General features: G+C 42.6%; 1 protein-coding gene across 1 annotated transcript in view; it reads left to right on the top strand.

The window, feature by feature from the left end:
• LOC126244799 (serine/threonine-protein phosphatase 6 regulatory ankyrin repeat subunit C-like) overlaps positions 1-19,362 on the top strand; it is a 297,603-nt gene extending 278,241 nt beyond the window's left edge. The window contains exon 15 of the mRNA XM_049948268.1: positions 16,192-19,362. Within this exon, the coding sequence (XP_049804225.1) occupies positions 16,192-16,650 (459 nt within the window). The 3' untranslated portion in view covers positions 16,651-19,362. The remainder of the gene's footprint in view (positions 1-16,191) is intronic.
• The last annotated feature ends 1,653 nt before the right edge of the window (positions 19,363-21,015 follow it).

Here is a 21,015-nt window from a genome sequence, read left to right on the forward strand (position 1 = left end):
TTATTTTGATCCACCTACCACTTTGACATAAGACCAAAATTTCTTAGGATTTTCTGCCAAGTCAGTACATAGAACTTTACTTTCGAATTCATTGAACGTCTCTCGCGTAGCCCTCCTCACACTACATTTCGCTTCACGTAATTTTTGTTTGTCTGCAAGGCTTTGGCTATGTTTATGTTTGCTGTGAAGTTCCCTTTGCTTCTGCAGCAGTTTTCTAACTCGGTTGTTGTACCACGGTGGCTCTTTTCCATCTCTTACAATGTTGCTTGGCACATACTCATCTAACACATATTGTATGATGGTTTTGAATTTTGTCCACTGATCCTCAACACTATCTGTACTTGAGACAAAACTTTTGTGTTGAGCCATCAGGTACTCTGAAATCTGCTTTTTGTCTCTTTTGCTAAACAGAAAAATCTTCCTACCTTTTTTAATATTTCTATTTACAGCTGAAATCATCGATGCAGTAACCGCTTTATGATCGCTGATTCCCTGTTCTGCGTTAACTGTTTCAAATAGTTTGGGTCTGTTTGTCACCAGAAGGTCTAATATGTTATCGCCACGAGTCGGTTCTCTGTTTAACTGCTCAAGGTAGTTTTCAGATAAAGCACTTAAAAAAATTTCACTGGATTCTTTATCCCTGCCACCTGTTATGAATGTTTGAGTCTCCCAGTCTACATCCGGCAAATTAAAATCTCCACCCAGAACTATAACATGGTGGGGAAATCTACTCGAAATATTTTCCAAATTATCCTTCAGGTGCTCAGCCACAACAGCTGCTGAGCCAGGGTGCCTATAGAGACATCCAATTACCATGTCTGAGCCTGCTCTAACCGTGACCTTCACCCAAATTATTTCACATTTCGGATCTCCGTCAATTTCCTTCGATACTATTGCACTTCTTATCACTATAAACACGCCTCCCCCTTCACTGTCCAGCCTGTCTCTGCGGCATACATTCCAGTCTGAGTTTAGAATTTCATTACTGTTTACATCTGGTTTCAGCCAACTTTCTGTCCCTAGTACTATGTGGGCATTGTGACCGTTTATTAATGAGAGCAGTTCTGGGACCTTTATATAGACGCTCCTGCAGTTTACTATTAGCAGATTAATATTGTTATTCCCTGTTGCGTTTTGCCTACTCCTACCTTGCCGCGTCTCAGGAGCCATCTTGTCGGGCCTAGGGAGGGAATTCTCTAACCTAAAAAACCCACATGTGCACTCCACACATACTCCGCTACCCTTGTAGCCGCTTCCTGCGTGTAGTGCACACCTGACCTATTCAGGGGGACCCTACATTTCTCCACCCGATAGCGGAGGTCGAGAAATTTGCAACCCAGATCTCCGCAGAATCGTCTGAGCATCTGGTTTAAGCCTTCCACTCGGCTCCAAACCAGAGGACCGCGATCGGTTCTGGGAACGATACTACAAATAGTTAGCTCAGATTCCACCCTGCGAGCGAGGCTTTCCACCTTCAGCAACTCCGCCAACCGCCTGTATGAACTGAGGATGACCTCTGAACCCATACGGCAGGAGTCATTGGTGCCGACATGAGCAACAATTGGCAGTCGGGTGCACCCAGTGCTCTCTATCGCCGCCGGCAGGGCCTCCTCCACATCTCGGATGAGATCCCCTGGCAAGAAGACAGAGTGAGCACTGGCCTTCTTCCCCGACCTTTCCGCTATTTCCCTAAGGGGCTCCATCACCCGCCTAACGTTGGAGCTCCCAATCACTAATAAACCCCTCCCCCAACACTATTATGAGTTTATGTGTGCCATGCATTAATTAAATATAGATGACTGATTGCTTATTCTTATGTTGTATTCATATTGGGTCTCCAGCCAGAAAAACTCATCATCTGGACACAATATGTCGGCAGTCCACCTGGCCACCATCTTCAGGGGAGTAGGCCATCACACTATCTCAACAGAAGTGAAATCAAACACGCCGCAGTGGCTCTTTTATACATCGACCATGGGTCCATCATGTATGCACAAACATAACAGCCCTCTAGCAACAGGCACAACAGTGCACCACTGGTTAAAGCTCGTGAAAACGATAAATCAATATCAAACACTATGGACAGTTTTTGAAGATTGAGACAATGAGCGTTGTTTCTTAATGTCAAACAGAACAGGGTTCCGACTCTTACTTAAAGGATACTCCTTATCTCTGTTTATAATATTGTCAGATAGCCAGATTTCAGTGGCTTCTTTCACTACACAGTCCCAACACTGTGACGCAGGGGCAACCACTTGTGTCTCATTGTACAACATTTTATGTCCTTCCGTAAGACAATGTTCCACCACTACAGATTTTTCTGGCAGAAATAAATGCCTGTGGTGATGATGCTCCATGCAATGATCCTGGACCATAAAAATTGTTTGTCTAATATAGACTTTCCCACAATGGCAGGGAATCTTGTAGACTCTGGGCTTTCTCAAACCTAAATCATCCTTGACTGAGCCTATCAGGGTTCTGGTCTTAGCTAGGAGACAGAATATACTTTTAATATTAAATTTCTTTGAAATCCTATCTATTTTTGAAGATATACTCCCCAAAAAAAGGGTAGGGAGTCCATTATCCCCCATAGTCACCAATTTGTTTACAGAAGATTTTGATGACATGGTGCTGAAGATCACATTCTTAAAACCAACTTGCTTCTGGAGATACGTCAAAAATATATTTGTAGTATGGCCACATGGGAGGGATGCTCTAGATTATTTCCTAGATCATTTTAATTGCCTGCATCCCAATATGAAGTCCATGATGGAAGTTGAAAAGGATGGAAAACTTCCGTTTTTAGATGTCTTGGTCTATGGGAGGAATGTTGGGACATTAGGACTAGTGTTTATCGTAAGCCCGTGTATATGGACTGATATCTTCATGCATCAAGTTGTCACCCATCGTACCAATGCAACAGGGTCCTATTTAGATTGGTAAAAAGAGCTTATGCCATTTCAGATGCAGATAGTTTGACACTTGAACTGGACTGTCTAAAAGCTGTGTTCAAGCAGAATGATTACACTGACAATCAGATCCATCATGCTCCAAGATTTTACCTTTGCAGGAACCAACGGAAGATACAAGCAAATCGGTGGCTTTTCTACCTTTTGCAGAGAGCACATGTTGAAAAATAGGTCAAATTTTAAAGAAATTTAATATTAAAAGCGTATTCCATTCCCTGCCATTGCGGGAAAGTCTATATTGGACAAACAATTTGTACAGTCCAGGATGGTTGAGTGGAGTATCATCACCACACATGTTTATTTCAGCCAGAAAAATCTGCAGTGGTGGAACATTGTCTTACAGAAGGACATAAAATATTGTACTATGAGACACAGGTGGTTGACCCTGCATCACGGTATTGTAACTGTGTAGTGAAAGAAGCCATTGAAATATGGCTATCTGACAATGTTATAAACAGAGATAAGGGGTATCCTTTAAGTAAGAGTTGGAACCATCTTCTGTTTGACATTAAGAAACAATGGTCTTTGTCTTGGTCTTCAAAAACTGTCAGTAGTGTTTGATATCGATTTATCGTTCCTGTGAGCTTTCACCATAGGTATGCTGTTGTGCTTGTTGCTAGAGCACAGTTATTTTTGTGCATGTGTGGTGGACCCACAGTCAGTGTATAAAGGAGCGGCTGTGGGCGGCCAAGTGGCCTGCTGAAATATTACGTCCAGATGATGAGATGGTCCAGCTGGAGATCCGAATGAATTCAACGAATTATTATACCAGAAAAGTTTATGGAGCCACATGCTTATTCTTATATTTATTTTTATACTCTATATTTGCACCTGTAATCTGTATTACACAAGTCACCTTATGGTGTATGGTTGGGGGGGTTTACTTTTTATATCACTGTGACTTTCCCTACTTCTGTGTTCCAATCACAGATGGTGTGTGGGAAGACTGATTGCTGGTAAGCCTCTGTGTGGACTCAAATCTCTGTAATTGTTTACAACTTTCAGTTCCTAATTTTCTAAACCACTTCCATCCTCCCTCCCCAGCGTCACATTCCCTTATTCAATCGCACACCTTTATTCTTGTTTTATTTTTGTCTCTTTTTATAACCTCCTTTCAATATAACTACTCATTCAGTTCAGTTCACCTTCCATTTGCCATTTCTGACAAAATTCTTGTTACATCAATAAACAGTGAAGTTTTTATTTCTTCTCCCATAATATGTATTCATTTTTCAAATTTCTCTTTTGTCTTCTTTACTGCATTGTGATTGCAACTAACTGAAAAACAACACTGTCTCACTCCTTTCTCAATTATTGCCTGCCTTACAAGTCCTGTGACCCTTAGAATTGCAATCTGTTTTCTGTACAAGATTTAGACAACCTTTTGTTGCTCTTATGGGAAATAGAAATACGGGTAACTGTATATGCAACAAATTGTTCGCATAAATGTTTATACATACATATATTTCAGCACAAAGGAAGATAGATGTGTACACTGTACAAGGTACAAAGGCTGACTGGAACATTAACATGGCAGCTTGTCAGAGCAGTTAGAGTCAAAAGATCATGCTTTACGTGGACGATGTGACCTATTGACACCACACAGCCCCCCTGCCCCCCCACCCCCCCACCCCACCCCCACCCCCTCCCGCAGTACAGAGTACAGCGACCTGTGAGGGCCTGAGGGGAGGTCGTGTGAGTGTCGGCGTTGGATTGAGTAGTGTGCAAGGTGGCAGGTGCATGACTGGAAGCTCCATCTCAGTCAGGACAGCATGCAAAGGTGCAGTGATGGACTGCAGGTCCACACCATAATCAGACCGCCAGTGGGGGTGGACGATGCATCAACTGGCCCGGGAGTAGAGGTGTGGGGAGGGGTGCAGCATGGGAGCATGCCTGCCCCTAATGCAGATCGAGGTGTCCAAGGAGATGAACACACGAGCTCTTGATGGATCACACACTCGGTGGAGGGACAGGCTATGCACTATCTTGACATCTAGTTCCTTGCTGAATGTCGAGTCTGCAGTGTCTGTAAGGGGCACGAGCACACGGTCGTCGAAAGCGACAATCAACACGTCATCGATGTGGTAAGGTGGAACATTGCAGCGCAAGTTGAAAGTTGGGGAGCAAGTATCTCCAATAAATGAAACATCATCAAAACCTGTGCATGGGGTTGATGATGACATGCTTGGAAAACCCACGAATCATCAGAAGGAGAAGATCCTACCGTGGGATGAGCCAACTCATTATCGGGCTCAACAATGGAAAATTTGTCCAGACGGTCCGACTGGGACAGCAGAGGGGCATCAGGGTCCAAGAAAGCAGGCTTTATCCTGTGTAGAGAAACGATCTGCGGGCTATCTTTAACTGTGATGTCAAACGTCGTCTCTCCCCTCCGGAGTACTTCAAAGGGGCCGAGGTATGGGGGTTGCAGGGGTTGTCTATAGGAATCGTCCCTGAGCATAATGTGGGAGCATGTGTTGAGTGTGGTTGGCAAGTAAGTGTCCAGTAGGGAACGACAGACAGGCGGGTGTAGCCATGTGTGTCTAAAGTGGGTGTGCATTCTACTAATAAAGTCTGGGGAGGTGGGGAAATCCTCGGGTGCTTGAGGCAGGATAAGTTCCCCAGGTAGAACCAGGTTCTTGCCGAAAATGAATTTGGAGATGGTTCCAAGTAAGTCAGGTGTAAAGGTCGAATGGAGACCGAGTAACACACAAGGAAGTGCCTCAGACCAGAGGCAGTCATGGCAACTGAGTGCTATTTTAAGGGTGTGGTGCCTTTGTTGCACTAAACCATTGCTTTGCGGGTGGTAGGCTGTTTAAGAACATTTTTAATACCGCAAAAGCTACATAGAATAATGGAAAGTGCAGACTCGAACTGTCAACCCTGGTCGGTGGTGATGGCGCACAGGCAACTGAACCTAGCGATCCGTGATGAGATGAATCCCTTGGCCACGGTTTCTGCTGTGATGTTGGGTAAAGGAACAGCTTCTACCCAACATGACATGCAGTTGATTGTGGAGAAGATATATCTGTGGCCCTCTGATGGTGGCAGAGGGTCAATAAGGTCGATATGTACATGACAAAAATGTCCTCGTGGAATGTCAAACTCGCCAAGGGGGTCAGGGATGTGACGTGCAATTTTGTTGCATTGGTAGGAAATCCAGCTGCATGCCCAGGTTTGACAGTCCTGCTTAACATTTTTCCAAACAAAATGCTCGATAATGAGGCGTGTGGTGGCACGGATGCCAGGGTGGGCGAGGTTATTCAAGATGACGAAGGCTTCTCGGTGCTATGTGGAAGGGAGCGATGGCCGCAGAGTGACAGTAGAAGAGTCACATCACACTTCATCTGAAACGCCGGGGAACTTGGCTTTGGTAAACAAAAGCAATGTCGGAGGATCTGTGAGGAGAGCATGATACTTCTCATCAGAGGCCAGGAGAGCGGTGAGGTCGGATAAATTGACGATGTGTGAGACAGTATTGATCCACGTAAAGAAATTAGTGGGGATGTTTTTCATGTCTTTGATGTAGTGCATGTCTGTAGTGAATTGAGAGAGCAGGTCAAAGAGGCGGAAACGCCGAGGAGGTAGGTCCTCAGGAGGGTTGCAGAAGACGTCCGCCAGTAGTTTGTGGTCAGTAAGGATTAAGAAAGAATGGCCCTCAATGTCAGTGTGAAAGTGTTTGACAACTTCATAGACCACCAGAAGTTTTCTATCAAAAGCAGAATATTTCTTGTGTGCAGTAGACAGTTTCTTAGAGAAGAAATGAAGGGGTGAAACCAGGCCATGCACAACGTAATGGGGTTGAGGCGTCTAACCTTGTGCCTAATAGGAGGGCCAGATGTGGTAATTATCTTGTGTGTTGTTCCGTCAGCAACAGAAGAGACTGAGAACTCCACATGAGGCTGAGTATTGTCCTGACATGAAGTTTTGGGATGAGTGGGGCGCAATGAGGTGTAGCCATTAGAGTGAGTGAGAAAAGGCAGCACGAAAGTCACATGCCTATAACGTGAGTGCGGCATGCACTTGTTTGGAGAGGTCGGCTCCGCTCGCAGCACAGAGAGAATCAAAGCGCACAGTGACTGTCTGTTGTTAGCTCTGCCTTGGGTAACTGGCATGGGCGAGAGAGGCGTTGGCATCACGTGGGGAATGGTGATGGCTGCCAAATCACGTGGTTGCTGCACGAGAGAGGGGGAATGTTTACCAACATGCGGGGCAGCTGCCTGCATGGTGGGCGTGTTCGCATCGTGCATGTGACTGTCATTAAAAGCACTGTTTCAAACACATTGCACTGCATGTAGCGGGCGTGTGGTTGGTGCAGAGATCACTGAACGCGAATCGTCACATGCAATGAATGTTTTTGAACTAACCTGTTGAGTGTCCTTGCTGGTGTTTGCTGATGAAGGTCGATCAGGTGAAGGAAGTGTGTATTGCAGTTGCAGCAGCGAAGTACGAGCCGTGGTGAGCTCGTCGCAAATGTGAGTAATCCGTTGTTTTAACTCGTCATTTTGTGACAGAGTTGCACCACTGCATCATACTCTGACAGTAGATTAATGACGCAGGTCACAATTTTGTCCATGAGGATGGAGCACTCGCGAACCAAATCACATGTCGCGACAGAAACAGAACGACGAGCATAAGTGCCTGTGCACAGTATCTGAATGTCAGAAGGGTGGTGTAGCACTCAACCTTGGACTATGTTCGTATGTTCAAGGAGAGTTTGTAATGGGACAATAAATCCATACCGAGAATTGGTTTGTGAATGTCTGCAATGTAAAAAGTCCACGGGAAATGTAGAGAAGGAGATAGATGCACCTTAACTTTAGCAGAACTGACAGTTTGTAACGTTGATTCGTTGGCGGCGCATAAAAGCAACTTCGTTGGTGAAAAAACGGGAGGAGCCCACGAAGTAGGTATGATGGTCACGTCAGCGCCTGTGTCGACTATGAAAACAAGCCACGACGAAATGTCGGTCCCGTATAAATGACCGCTCGGCCAAGAGGACGATTGGATGATGGAGTGCAATGTTTGAGGACGCCTGTGAAGTTCCCCGCAGGACTCGACATCTTTTAGATCCTGTGGTCGGTGTTTGGGTGCTGGCAAGGTAATATGCACTTCTTGGCCTCATCCCCGAAAATCTTGTGGTACCAACAGTATGGATGAGCTGCAGGTGGAGGTGGCGGTGATTATGACAGTGGAGGAGGCTTGTCCTCGTTGTCTGTTCCAGAATGTAAACTGGGACGTATGATGCATGTGCGGTTCTTGAGTGCTCGGAAAGAGGAGAGAGCGAACGAGTATTGGCCAGTGGTGTAGATGGTGTGGAGGTGGAACGAGCCCTGCCTCTGCCTGTAGATGGCTGGTAAACAGGCGGTGTAGTGCCAACCAGTGGTGAGAGGTGTGCTGGTTGCTTTTGTCTCAGTAGTGCAAACAGCTGATCTGCGATGTGAAGGCAAGAGCTGATAGACTCGAAGGAGTGTGGTAGCAGGTGTATCTGCAGGTCGATAGGTAACTTGGTAGACCATACCACCCACAGGGTAACGTCCAGCATCGTGTGTTCACTCACAAGTAGCCGAAGGCAGCACCAGAGTTGTGATGGAGTGCGGTCCCCCAGGTGTTTCAAAAATGGTTCAAATGGCTCTGAGCACTATGGGACTTAACAGCTGAGGTCATTAGTCCCCTAGAACTTAGAACTACTTAAACCTAAGTAACCTAAGGACATCACACACATCCATGCCCGAGGCAGGATTTGAACCTGCGACCATATTGTGGGAAGGGGAGGGGAGGGGGGGGTGGCTATGGTGTATCTTGGAAGGCCTGTTGTCCTGTTGTAGGATAGGCTATCCTGTAACCCAGCACTACTGGCGTGGGCATGTTACTAACAAACACTTCCCAAACAACAGCCGGTTGCAATGTCCCAGATGAGTCATGTAAGCACGTCGCGGCAGGCACGGTCGGTACCACGGGAATGAATGGATGAGCAGCACATGAGGTAGGCCCATAAACTGGACCAGAGGTTAAAGGCACAGTACTTAAATTGTCCACCTCGGAAATGACGCGGAAGGCCGGCGTGGCAGGCACAGACAGTACTGCGAAAGGAGCAAGCGGCAGTATGGTCAGAATCAGGGCCCTCGTGAGTGAGGGTGGGGTGGGGGGAGGGTGATTTGGTACTTGTTATGTCAACAGTGAGAGTTTCCTGTGCACATCGGAAATGCATCCTGTGTGGTGGGACCATAAAACACTGGTGAAACCTGCTAGCAGTCACATTGCCATGGTACAATGTTCCTGGATGGCGAAGAGCTGTTGGGTGAGCGCGAATCCACGTGGTTGAGAAACTGGGTGACAGATCTGGTGGTTGAGTCTGGCGAACCTGATGTATAAAAATTTCCATTATTAAATTGTGAGAAAGGCAAAACTGGCATAGCTTGATAGTAGTTAACTGTGTGTGCGTTTTGCACGAATGGCGGCATTGCACATGACACTACTGTATCCGAGGTTGCAGCTCGTAGAGGATGAAAGCACGTGTGTGAATTTGGGTCTCTTTGAACACTACACGAGTGATCAAATGTTACATGATTCTGGAAATCGTCCACTTCACCTTTCACATGTTGGCATGCACAGTCCAGTGACATGAAACCTGGGTCCATTGTTTGAGGTAATGGTGTAACAGTTGGCCATTGTAGAACTGCAAAGTTTGAGGTCAACTTCATTGGAGATCACAAATCACTGTCCATTAGCAGCAAAACAACCGTTGGCAGGGGATTGGAGTGGCCTGGTAGTAGTATCTGGGCCTCATGGAAGATGTAGAAACTTTGAGGTCACCAATATGGGAAATGGGAATACGGATAACTGTATACGCAACAAACTGTTCCCATAAATGTTTATACATACATATATTTCCTCACAAAGAAAGATACATGTGTACACTGTACAAGGTACAAAGGCTGACTGGAACACTAACATGGTGGATCATCAGAGCAGTCAGAGTTCAAAGATCACGCTTTACGTGGTTGATGTGGCCTACCAACACCACACACTATTTTTATCTCTCATGACTTAAGAATTTCAAAGACTGTATTTCATTCAATATTGTCAAATGCTTTCTTCTAAAATTACAAATGCTATGAGTGTGAGTTTGCCTTTCTTCAACCTATCTTTCAATGTAAATAAAAGGAGTAGGGATGTTGGTTCCTGCATTTCTCCACAATCTGATTTTAAGCATTCAGGCAGTTTTTTCTGGTAAAGGTTATGTTGGTGTGCAATAATGTGTGAGAAGATAGTCCACAGCTTTGACTAATGGAAAGGTCACACAAAAACTTAATTTACAATGTAAATGATGTCTTGGATTATTTTACTAATACCGCAGTTTTGTCATTATTTTGGAATATCTTACAAACCCAAAACAGCGCAAAAAAATTTACCAAGTTAAAGAAATAGGAAGAGAAACTTCCTGGCAGATTAAAACTGTGTGCCCGACCGAGACTCGAGCTCGGGACCTTTGCCTTTCGCGGGCAAGTGCTCTACCATCTGAGCTACCGAAGCACGACTCACGCCCGGTACTCACAGCTTCATTTCTGCCAGTATCTCGTCTCCTACCTTCCAAACTTTACAGAAGCTCTTCTGCTAGTTCTGCAAGGTTCGCAGAAGAGCTTCTGTAAAGTTTGGAAGGTAGGAGACGAGATACTGGCAGAAGTGAAGCTGTGAGTACCGGGCGTGAGTCGTGCTTCGGTAGCTCACATGGTAGAGCACTTGCCCGCGAAAGGCAAAGGTCCCGAGTTCGAGTCTCGGTCGGGCACACAGTTTTAATCTGCCAGGAAGTTTCATATCAGCGCACACTCCGCTGCAGAGTGAAAATCTCATTCTGGAAATAGGAAGAGGTTTTACATTCTGTCAGCGCTATGGTAATTAAAGACTTTGAATAAGTTATATTGCACGCTACTGTCACTATACTATTCCATAAAATTGAGGTGTTTTAAGATTTGTACTGATTTGTGTGGATAAGGCCTATAACACAGCCAGCTGGAAAACTTGTTATTTGTCTGATACAAATTAATCTCTCACCCCACGTTTTGTATCTGAATGAAATGTTTTTACAGGTAAATAGAAAATACAAATGCTTGAAAGGTGACACATTAAGTTGCACAATTAAAAGACACTTACATATAAGCTTACAACCACAGCCTTTGTCAGCATAAGAGAAACACACACCATTCATTCACACAAGCAAACACGCTCACACACACACGAGTGCCAAATCCTTCAGTTCTGGCCAGAATGTAACTATCTTGTGGGATGGAAGCAGTAATCTGGACGGGGCACAGAAGGAGAAAGAATAGCAATGTGCGGGTGGGGGGAGAGAGGAGTGTTCTCTGGCAGAGTGTGCAGGGACTAGAATGCCAACAGGCACAGCATCAGGAGGTTGTGGGGCAGAGAGGTGGGCAAAGTGGAGTGAAAAAGGTGAGAAGTGGGGAAAGATGTGTCAATGCATTGGCAGAGGTTGGCAAATGAAGGGGGCGAGAGATGAGAAGAGGGAGGAGGTGATAGGACACAGCAGGTCAAAACTGTTGGGTGGAGGGTGTGGGAACAATGTTTTACCATAGGCTGAGGCTGGAATAATTATGGGAACAGAGACTGTGTTGTAATGATAACTGACATCTGCAAAATTCAGAAAAGGTGGTCTTGGAGGGGAAGATCCAGATGGCTTGGATACTGAAGCAGCCATTGAAACCAAGAATTTTATGTTCAGCTGCATGTTGTGCCACAGGGTAATCTACTTTTCTCTTGGCCACAGTTTGATTATGGCCTTTCATGCTGGTGGACAGCTGCTTGGTAGTCATACCAATATAAAAAGCTGTGCAAGGATTTCAGCAGACCTGACAAATGACATGGCTGCTTTCACAGGTGGCCCAGCCTCTGATGGGGTAGGATAAACCTGAGACAGGACTAAAGGACTGGAACAGGGAGAGCTGGGTGCATGGATTGGTCAGGTCTTGTTGCACCTGTGTCTTCCATAGGGATATGATAATTGTGGCAGAGGTTTGGGAATGGACATGGCATAGGGATGGACTAGGATGTTGTGGAGGTTGGGTTGGCTATGGAACTCCACTTTAGGAGGGTGGGAAGGAACTCTGTGGATGTCCCTCATTTCAGGGCTTGATGATATGTAATTAAAGCCCTGCTGAAAGATCTGGTTCATTTGGTGCCATACACAACCTTAAAACAAACCCTGACCTAACCATCCTACCTGTACACAAAGCTTTCGCCACTGTTGTTGTGAATCACAGTGACTACCTTGCAGTAGGACTCTGCTAATTATCTGACTCTTCCACCTATAAACTCTACCAGAGTGATCCCATTCCCATAGTCCAACAAATCTCACCAAGGCCTTCACAGACAGGACTATCCCTCAGATGTAGTGTGCAAACAGATCTCCCACGACATTTCCCCTGGTACCCCGAATCCTCCAACCACCCCAAAAAACCATCCATAAAGTAGTGTTCTCTTCATCACCCAATACCACCCCAGACTGGAACAATTAAACAACATCCTTCACTAGGGCTTTGATTAACTATCAACATGCACTGAAATGAGGGATGTCACTAGAGGCCCTTCCCACCCATCCTAAAGTGGTGTTCCATAGCCAGTCCAAACTCTGCGACATACTAGTCCACCCCTATGCCACTCCCAGTTCCAAACCCTTGACAGAAGCATAATATCCCAGTGGAAGATGCAGGTGCAACAAGACTTGCCCGATCCACACACCCAGCTTTTCCAGTTCCAGTCCTTTCTCAAGTTTATCCTATGCCATCAGAGGCTGGGCCACCTGTGAAACTAGCCATGTCATTTGTCACATCTGCTGAAATCCTTGCACAGCTTTTTATGTTGGTATGACTACCAACCAGCTGTCCACTAGCATGAAAGGCCACTACCAAACTGTGGCCAAGAGGAAAGTAGTCTACCCTGTGGCACAACATCCAGCTGAACATAACATTCTTCATTTCAATGGCTGCTTCACTATCCAAACTATCTGGATTATCCCCTCCACTTCCAGATTTTCTGAACTGTGCAGATGTCAGTTATCATTACAACACATTCTCTGCTCCCGTAATTATCCCAGCCTCAGCCTATGATAACACACTGTTCCCACACCCTCCACCCAACACTTACGACCCACTCTGTCCTATCACATCCTCCCCATTCTCATCTCCCACCCTCTTTGTTTGCCACCCTCTGCCAATGCACCCACTCATCTTTCCACATTCCTCTCCATTTTGCCTCCATTTTTCCCACCTCCTTGCCCTACAGCTTCCTGACACTGCACCTGTTGGCATTTTAGCCCCTGCATACTGTGCCAGACAGTGCTCCTCTTTCCCTCCACCCTCACACTGCTATCCCTTCCTCTTCTGTGCCCCCTCCAGATTGCTGTTTCCATTCCATGTGGTAGTTGCAGTCTGGCCTAATCTGCTGGATTTGGAATTTACGTATGCATGAGGTATGCTTGCTTGTGTAGATGAATGGTGTGCGTTTCTCTTTTTCTGGCAAAGGTGGTGGCTTAAAACTAAGTGTAGGTGTCTTGTAGTTTAATGTGTCATCTTTGCAATATGTAGCACTCTATCGTTTCCTACATTGTTGATATTCCTACCTGGAGTTTCAATTGTCTGAAATAGAAATGCTTCCCCCTTAAGTACATTGTCAGGTGTCAGAATATGTCAGTAAGTACAAGATAGATGCACTGTATAATTAAGTAAATGAAAATAACAACAAATAATTGCAGATTAGAGCAATTGCAAGAAAAATTCTCTTCATGGGTAAATATATGACAAAGACAATTAGTAATTAAAAGGTAATTCACAATAAATATTAGACAGTAATAAAATAGTTACATGAAATAAAAATGGTTATAAAATAAAGTCTGCTGTTTATTTATACTTTAATGAAATGAAAATCATTTACCACACACTTGAAAAATGCTTGAGAAGAGTGAAACAATTTACTTTTCATCCATGTCACAGTACTAGTTTTAAATCTATTTACTGATACTGTGTAGACATTTTCAGCCAATTTTTTTGAAGTGGACAAGACCAAGATATTTGTAGCTGTTATGGGTCTATTCCAGCCTAACATATGACACATTAATTGTATGCCCACTTCTTGTGTTATGGTGTTGGATTGTCCGCAGGTTATACTTACTTAAGTTTTCTTTAACAAATACAAGGCAGTTATGGATATAGGTTACATGCTAGGTACTTTTATTATATTTAGTTGTTTGAAATAATCTCTATGTGATTCACACAGGTTAAGTCCTGAAATGCACCTGATAACTTCATTTTGCGATTTAAACACTAATTTTGAGGCTACATAATTACCCCATAGTAGCAGTCCATAACTCAGATGGGAGTGTAAGAATGTAATAGATGTACTTTATTGACATTGCTCAGCAGCTAGTATGTCAGACAGATGGCATGTGCCTGTATGCCATATATTTTACCTCTGTGGGTATCATCATGTCTAACAAGGGAACCTCCCCATCGCAACCCCCTCAGATTTAGTTATAAGTTAGCACAGTGGATAGGCCTTGAAAAACTGAACACAAATCAATCGAGAAAACAGGAAGAAGTTGTGTGGAACTATGAAAAAAATAAGCAAAATATACAAACTGAGTAGTCCATGCGAAAGATAGGCAACATCAAGGATAACACGAGCTCAGAAGCGCCGTGGTCCCGTGGTTAGCATGAGCATAACATAACCAACATTAAGGAGAATGAGTGCTCAGGAGAGCCATGGTCTTGTGGTTAGCGTAAGCGGCTGTGGAATGAGAGGTCCTTGGTTCAAGTCTTCCCTCGATTGAAAAGTTTAATTTTTTATTTTCAGTTTATGTGACAAACTATTATGTTTTCATCACTTTTTTGGGAGTGATTGTCACATCCACAAGAAAACCTACATCGGGCAAGGTAGAAGAATCTTTTTACCCATGCGCCAAGTGTATAAGTTAGGTGGGTCGACAACATATTCCTGTCATGTAACGCACATGCCATCACCAGTGTCGTATAGAATATATCAGACGTGTTTTCCTGTGGAGGAATCGGTTGACCTATGACCTTACGATCAAATGTGGGTCCCATTGGAGAGGCATGTCCTTTCGTCTACTAATCGCACGGTTTTGCGGTGCGGTCGCAAAACACAGACACTAAACTTATTACAGTGAACAGATCATTACTTTGCGAAAATAAAGAAAGTAAGTTTTTCACTCGAGGGACGACTTGAACTGAGGACCTCTCGTTCTGCAGCTGCTCACGCTAACCACGGCGCTTCTGAGCTCGTGTTATCCTTGATGTTGCCTATCTTTCGCATGGACTACTCAGTTTGTATATTTTGCTTATTTTTTTCATAGTTCCACACAACTTCTTCCTGTTTTCTCGATTGATCTGTGTTCAGTTTTTCAAGGCTTATCCACTGTGCCAACTTATAACTAAATCTGAGGGGGGTGCAATGGGGAGGTTCCCTTGTAAGTGAAATGCTTGTGGTGACTATCAACCACTCATACAGCACCTTTGTGCTTTGAATGAACAGTCTCTTTGCTTCAGCTTAATTTTTGTTTTCATGCACTGATTGGTTTGCATTCTGTGTTTTTGTGTGTTCAATATTTGCAATTAAAATTGTGTTCAACAAGTTAATGTGTGTTGGTGCTACTATTTCCTCATCTACTGCAAGGGGAAGAAATTACCACATGCTAATAGTTTGGAAGTTTTGTTATCATGACTGGGAGCATTCAGATTAAATACAATGTCTTCCATCTCACTGTCATTTTTCTGCAGTACATTTGCCTAAGACTAAGCAGTAAATCTCTCCATCAATACCACCATACAATGCACATTTTTGAGGGTACTACCACACATGGTACAGCATTGCATCACATGGTCAATATCTCTTCTGATTAGCTTAGTAAATTTGTGTATGGCCAATAATACCATGCGGAATTACTGTACTAATTGGCAATACTAAAAGTGTCAATATAGTATGCCATTCAAATTTGGTTTTAAAATGAAACTGATCAAGGAGATTTTTCAACTTGTACTCAATATTATTGGAAATATCACTTGTCATTTCTTTTTTATTTATTTACACATTTCAATATTCGTAACAATACTACATGTACAAATTTGTAACTAGATGACCCTATTGTTTCTAGAATTAATTTTTTTCATGCTTTGTGTTACACTGAAAACAGATACTGGAGCACCTGATTTCCATGGGAATGGACCTATTAGACTGTTGGTGGGACCCTGAACACAAGACAACCCTGCTACATGTTGCAGCTGAAACCAGTGTGGAAATGTTGGAGCAGGTATTGAATGTGGGGAAAAGTGTAGACACCTTTGATAATGAAGGGTACTCTGCCTTTCATCGTGCAGTTCTGTCTGGAAATTGTGCAGTCATCAAATATTTTTTAGAAGAGATACAAACTCCTGTGGATCAAAGAGATGCAAAAGGGAGGACATCCCTCATTCTAGTGGCTGCAAGTGACAATTGGCTCCTAATGGAATCAGCAGTTCCAGACATTTTGCTTCATGCAGGTGCTGATGCTAGTGCACAAGACAATGAAAATATGACTGCTTATGATCTGGCACTTCAGAGCAGAAATCAAAAATATGCTGATCTTTTAGAAATGGCGCAACACCTTTGTTAATTTCGCTTGAGCGCATTGCATCAGAGTAATGTTTATGTGACTTCTTAAAAAGTGGCTAATGGCTTCATATTGACAGGGTACTTAGAGAGTTGTTACACAGTACAAAGTGCATGTTTCAAGTTTACAGGATATAAAAAATGCAGTCTTGAGTCTAATATAGTTGATTTCTATTGTCTATGAATGACATAAATTAATTGTATTGGAGCCAAAACAAACCATTGTTCTCCAGATACACCTTTGTTCATTGGATATTACCAGTAATCCAAATGAAGCCAAGTTTTTTCTCTTCTATTAAAACTAATACAATGGATTAAAATCATCCAAAATCATAAACTTTGTAATTGCACCATGCCTTTGCACCCAGAGAATTAACATATCATCAAATCTATGCTTGCTTCTTCTGTGTGTGATTAAAATATTTCACTAAGCAGTAACGTTTTATAAACAAACTCACCTTGTGGAGGCTCTCCTTCGAAATTCATAGAACTCTGAGTAGTCTACATCTACACAATTACTCTGCTATTCACAATAAAGTGCCTGGGTTCAATGAACCACCTTCAAGCTGTCTCTCTACCATTCCACTCTCGAATGGGATGCAGGAAAAACGAGCACTTAAATTTTTCTGTGCAAGCCCTGATTTCTACTATTTTATTGTGATGATCATTTCTCCTTATGTAGGTGGGTGCCCACAGAATGTTTTCACAATCGGAGAAGAAAACTGGTGATTGAAATTTCATGCAAAGATCCCATCGCAAAGAAAAATGCCTTTGTTTTAATGAATGCCACTCTAATTCACATATCATGTCTGTGGCACTATCTCCCCTACTTCATGATAATACAAAACAAGCTGCCCTTCTTTGTACTTTATCAATGTCATCTGTCAGTCCCATCTGATGTGGACCCCACACCGCACAGCAATACTCCAGAATAGGGCGGACAAGCATGGTGTAAGCAGTCTCTTTAGTAGCCCTGTTGCACCTTCTAAGTGTTCTGCCAATGAATTGCAGTCTTTGGTTGGCTCTACCCACAACATTATCTATGTGATCGTTCCAATTTAGGGTATTTGTGATTGTAATCCCTAAGTATTTGGTTGAATTTACAGCATTCAGATTTGTACGACTTATCATGTAATTTTGCGGAATTCTTTTAGTAGTCATGTGAAGAACTTCACACTTTTCTTTATTCAGGGTCAATTGCCACTTTTTGCACCATACAGATATCTTATCTAAATCATTTTGCATTTCGTTTTGGTTATCTGATGACTTTACAAGGTGGTAAACGACAGCATCATCTGCAAACAATCTAAGACAGCTACTGAGATTGTCTCCTATGTCGTTAATATAGATCAGGAACAATAGAGGACCTATAACACTTCCTTGTGGAATGCTGGATATTACTTCTGTTTTACTTGATGACTTTCTGTTTATTACTACAAACTGTGACCTTTCTGACAGGGAATCATGAGTCCAGTCACACAACTGAGGCTATATGTAATAGGCAAGCAGTTTGGTTAGAAGACACTTGTGAGGAATGGTGTCAAAAGCCTTCTGGAAATCTAAAAATATTGAGACAATTTGTCATCCCTGTCAACAGCACTCATTACTTCATGGGTATAAAGAGCTAGTTGTGTTTCATAAGAATGATTATTTCCGATTCTGTGCTGACTATGATTATTTCTGATTCTGTGCTGACTAAGTGTCAATAAATCGTTTTCTTCAAGGTACTTCATAACGTTCGAATACAGTATATGTTCCTACACCCTACTGCAAATCGATGTAAGTGATATTGGTCTGTAATTTAATGGATTACTCCTACCTTCCTCTTTGGGTATTGGTGTGACTTGAGCAATTTTCCAGTCTTTAGGTAAGGATCTCTCTTAGCGAGCAGTTGAATATAATTGCTTAATATGGAGCTATTGCGTCAGCATACTCTGAGAGGAACCTGACTGGTATACAATCTGGACTGGAAGCCTGCTTTTATTAAGTGATTTAAGCTGCTTTGTGACACCAAGGATATCTATTTCTAAGTTTCTCATCTTGGCAGTTGTTCTTGATTGGAATTCAAGAATATTTACTTTGTCTTCTTTGGTGAAGGAGCTTCAGAAAATTGTGTTTAATAACTCTGCTTTAGTGGCACTATCATCAATGACTTCACTGTTGTTATCGTGCAGTGAAGGTATTGATTGCATCTTGCCACTGGTGTGCTTTATGTATGACCAGATCTCTTTGGGTTTTCTGCCAGATTTTGAGACAGAGTTTCATTGTGGAAATTATATGTGTTATTTTTTGATGGTTGTAGGAGTTGCGATATTCAGTAGTCTATTTATCATAATGAATAACAGTAACGCTAACCTAGTTGTGATCATTGATAATGTCAGTCATATCCAGTGAGACAAGCTCATTCCTCAAGCAATTATTTACATTTTGTAACTGGACCTGGCATATTACAACTACATCCAGCATCATAAATTAACTTATAAATAATTAGACATTGCCTGCATTTGTGATAAATTGCCTTGAGTGACATTGCAGAAGGGGAAAAAAAGGTGTAAAATTGTGATGACATACTTTTCTGAGCCAGTGCTATCCACAGATCACAAGATACTTCAGCACCAATTGGGAGCAATTTGAATGGAGTTCTGGAGTAGTATTCTTTCAAAATCTTATAAACTCTCAATGTGATCTTTATCCCAATGCATTACAACTTTTATAATATGGGAACAAGTTTTTGGCTGTCATTTATTTCCAAAACATTCATCTTACCTGACTCTTTTTAAAAAGTATTAAAATATCCAGTCTATCATTTGCTTCCTTTTGTCTCTTAGGTGGCTTAATAGTGACTCAAATTTTGACAAGAGTGTTTGAAATTGTCCCAGTGGTGATCTACATCCTATAACAGTTATAAATAACATTTCTGGTAGCTGTAGTTCACAAGCACAGACTTACAATTGTTGATCTAAATAGAAACTACTGCCATCAATAGATCTGAACTTGATTTAATTTTTTACATACATGACAACCAAGAATCAAGAATTTTTATTCACCATCAATCATTTTACAATGAAATAGGTTTTGTCATTATAATATATTACAGGATGTAGTAATACATGTGGGGAATTAATAATAAAATAAGTTAATATCAATTAACTATAGTATACATATTAAGCACAGCACTAAAAGCTAGTGTCAGTAAGTTATAGTATACTATGGAATGGAACAAAACCCATGCAATAATAATTGGTTAGAGCATACAAGACATAATTATACAAGACATAACTACATACAAGGTGCAGAACTTTGCTTCTTCCGTTTTTCCCCAACATTTGAGGCTTTAATGAAACAAATTGGTTACACATGTATCATTCAAAGTATTTTCCATCACTGGCCACTACTTTCTCCCATCTTTCAGGTAGTGTACAAATCCCACGTCGTAAAAATTGATCATCTTTTGAAGAAATCCACGAATCGATCCAATTTGTGATTTCTTCATGAGATCAGAAGTGTTGGTCAGCCAGATCATGCGCCACTGATGTAAACATGTGATAGTCAGAGGGAGTACAATGTCTGGAGAATATGGTGGGTAGAGTAGGACTTCCCCTTTTGCAACATGGGGTCGAGCGTTGTGCTGCAAAATCACTTTATCTTGCCTTTTGCTACATTGTGGCCGTTTGTCTTTTAATGCTCTGCTCAAATGCATTAATTGCATTTGATAACTAAGACCTGTGATTGTTTCACTTTGTTTTTACACCTCATAGTACCCAATGCCAAGCTGGTCCCACCAAATGCAGAGCATGATCTTGGAGCCGTGAATATTCAGTTTGGCCGTCGACGTGGAGGCATGGTCGGAATATCCCCATGATTTTTTACATTTAGGGTTATCATAATGAACCCATTTTTTGTCCCTGGTCACAATGCTATGCAGAAATCCCTTCCGTTTTTGCCTCTGAAGCAACTATTGACAAACACACGAACGCCATTCAATGTCTCTTAGTTTCATCTCACATGGGACCCAAGTTGTTCTTTCTGAATGATGCTCGTAGCCTTGAGACATTTTTAAATGGCTTGCTGTGTCACTCCCACTAATCATGCCAATTCCTCTTGAGTTTGATGCGAGTCTTAACTCAGCAATGTCTCCAATTCTGCATCTCAAAAACATTCTCTCTTCCACCACTATGCCGGTCTACAACATTGAAATCACTGTTCCTGAAGCGTTGAAACCACTCACAACACATTCTTTCACCAACAGAATCCTTACCATATGTACTTGAGAGCATTTGATGAGGCTCAGCCCCTCTTTTCTTCATACTGAAACAAAACAGTAACACCTCCTGCAAATGACAAGAATTGGGCTCGTAAACTGACATTT

Source organism: Schistocerca nitens, chromosome 1, assembly GCF_023898315.1.
Source record: "Schistocerca nitens isolate TAMUIC-IGC-003100 chromosome 1, iqSchNite1.1, whole genome shotgun sequence".
NCBI lineage: Eukaryota > Metazoa > Arthropoda > Insecta > Orthoptera > Acrididae > Schistocerca > Schistocerca nitens.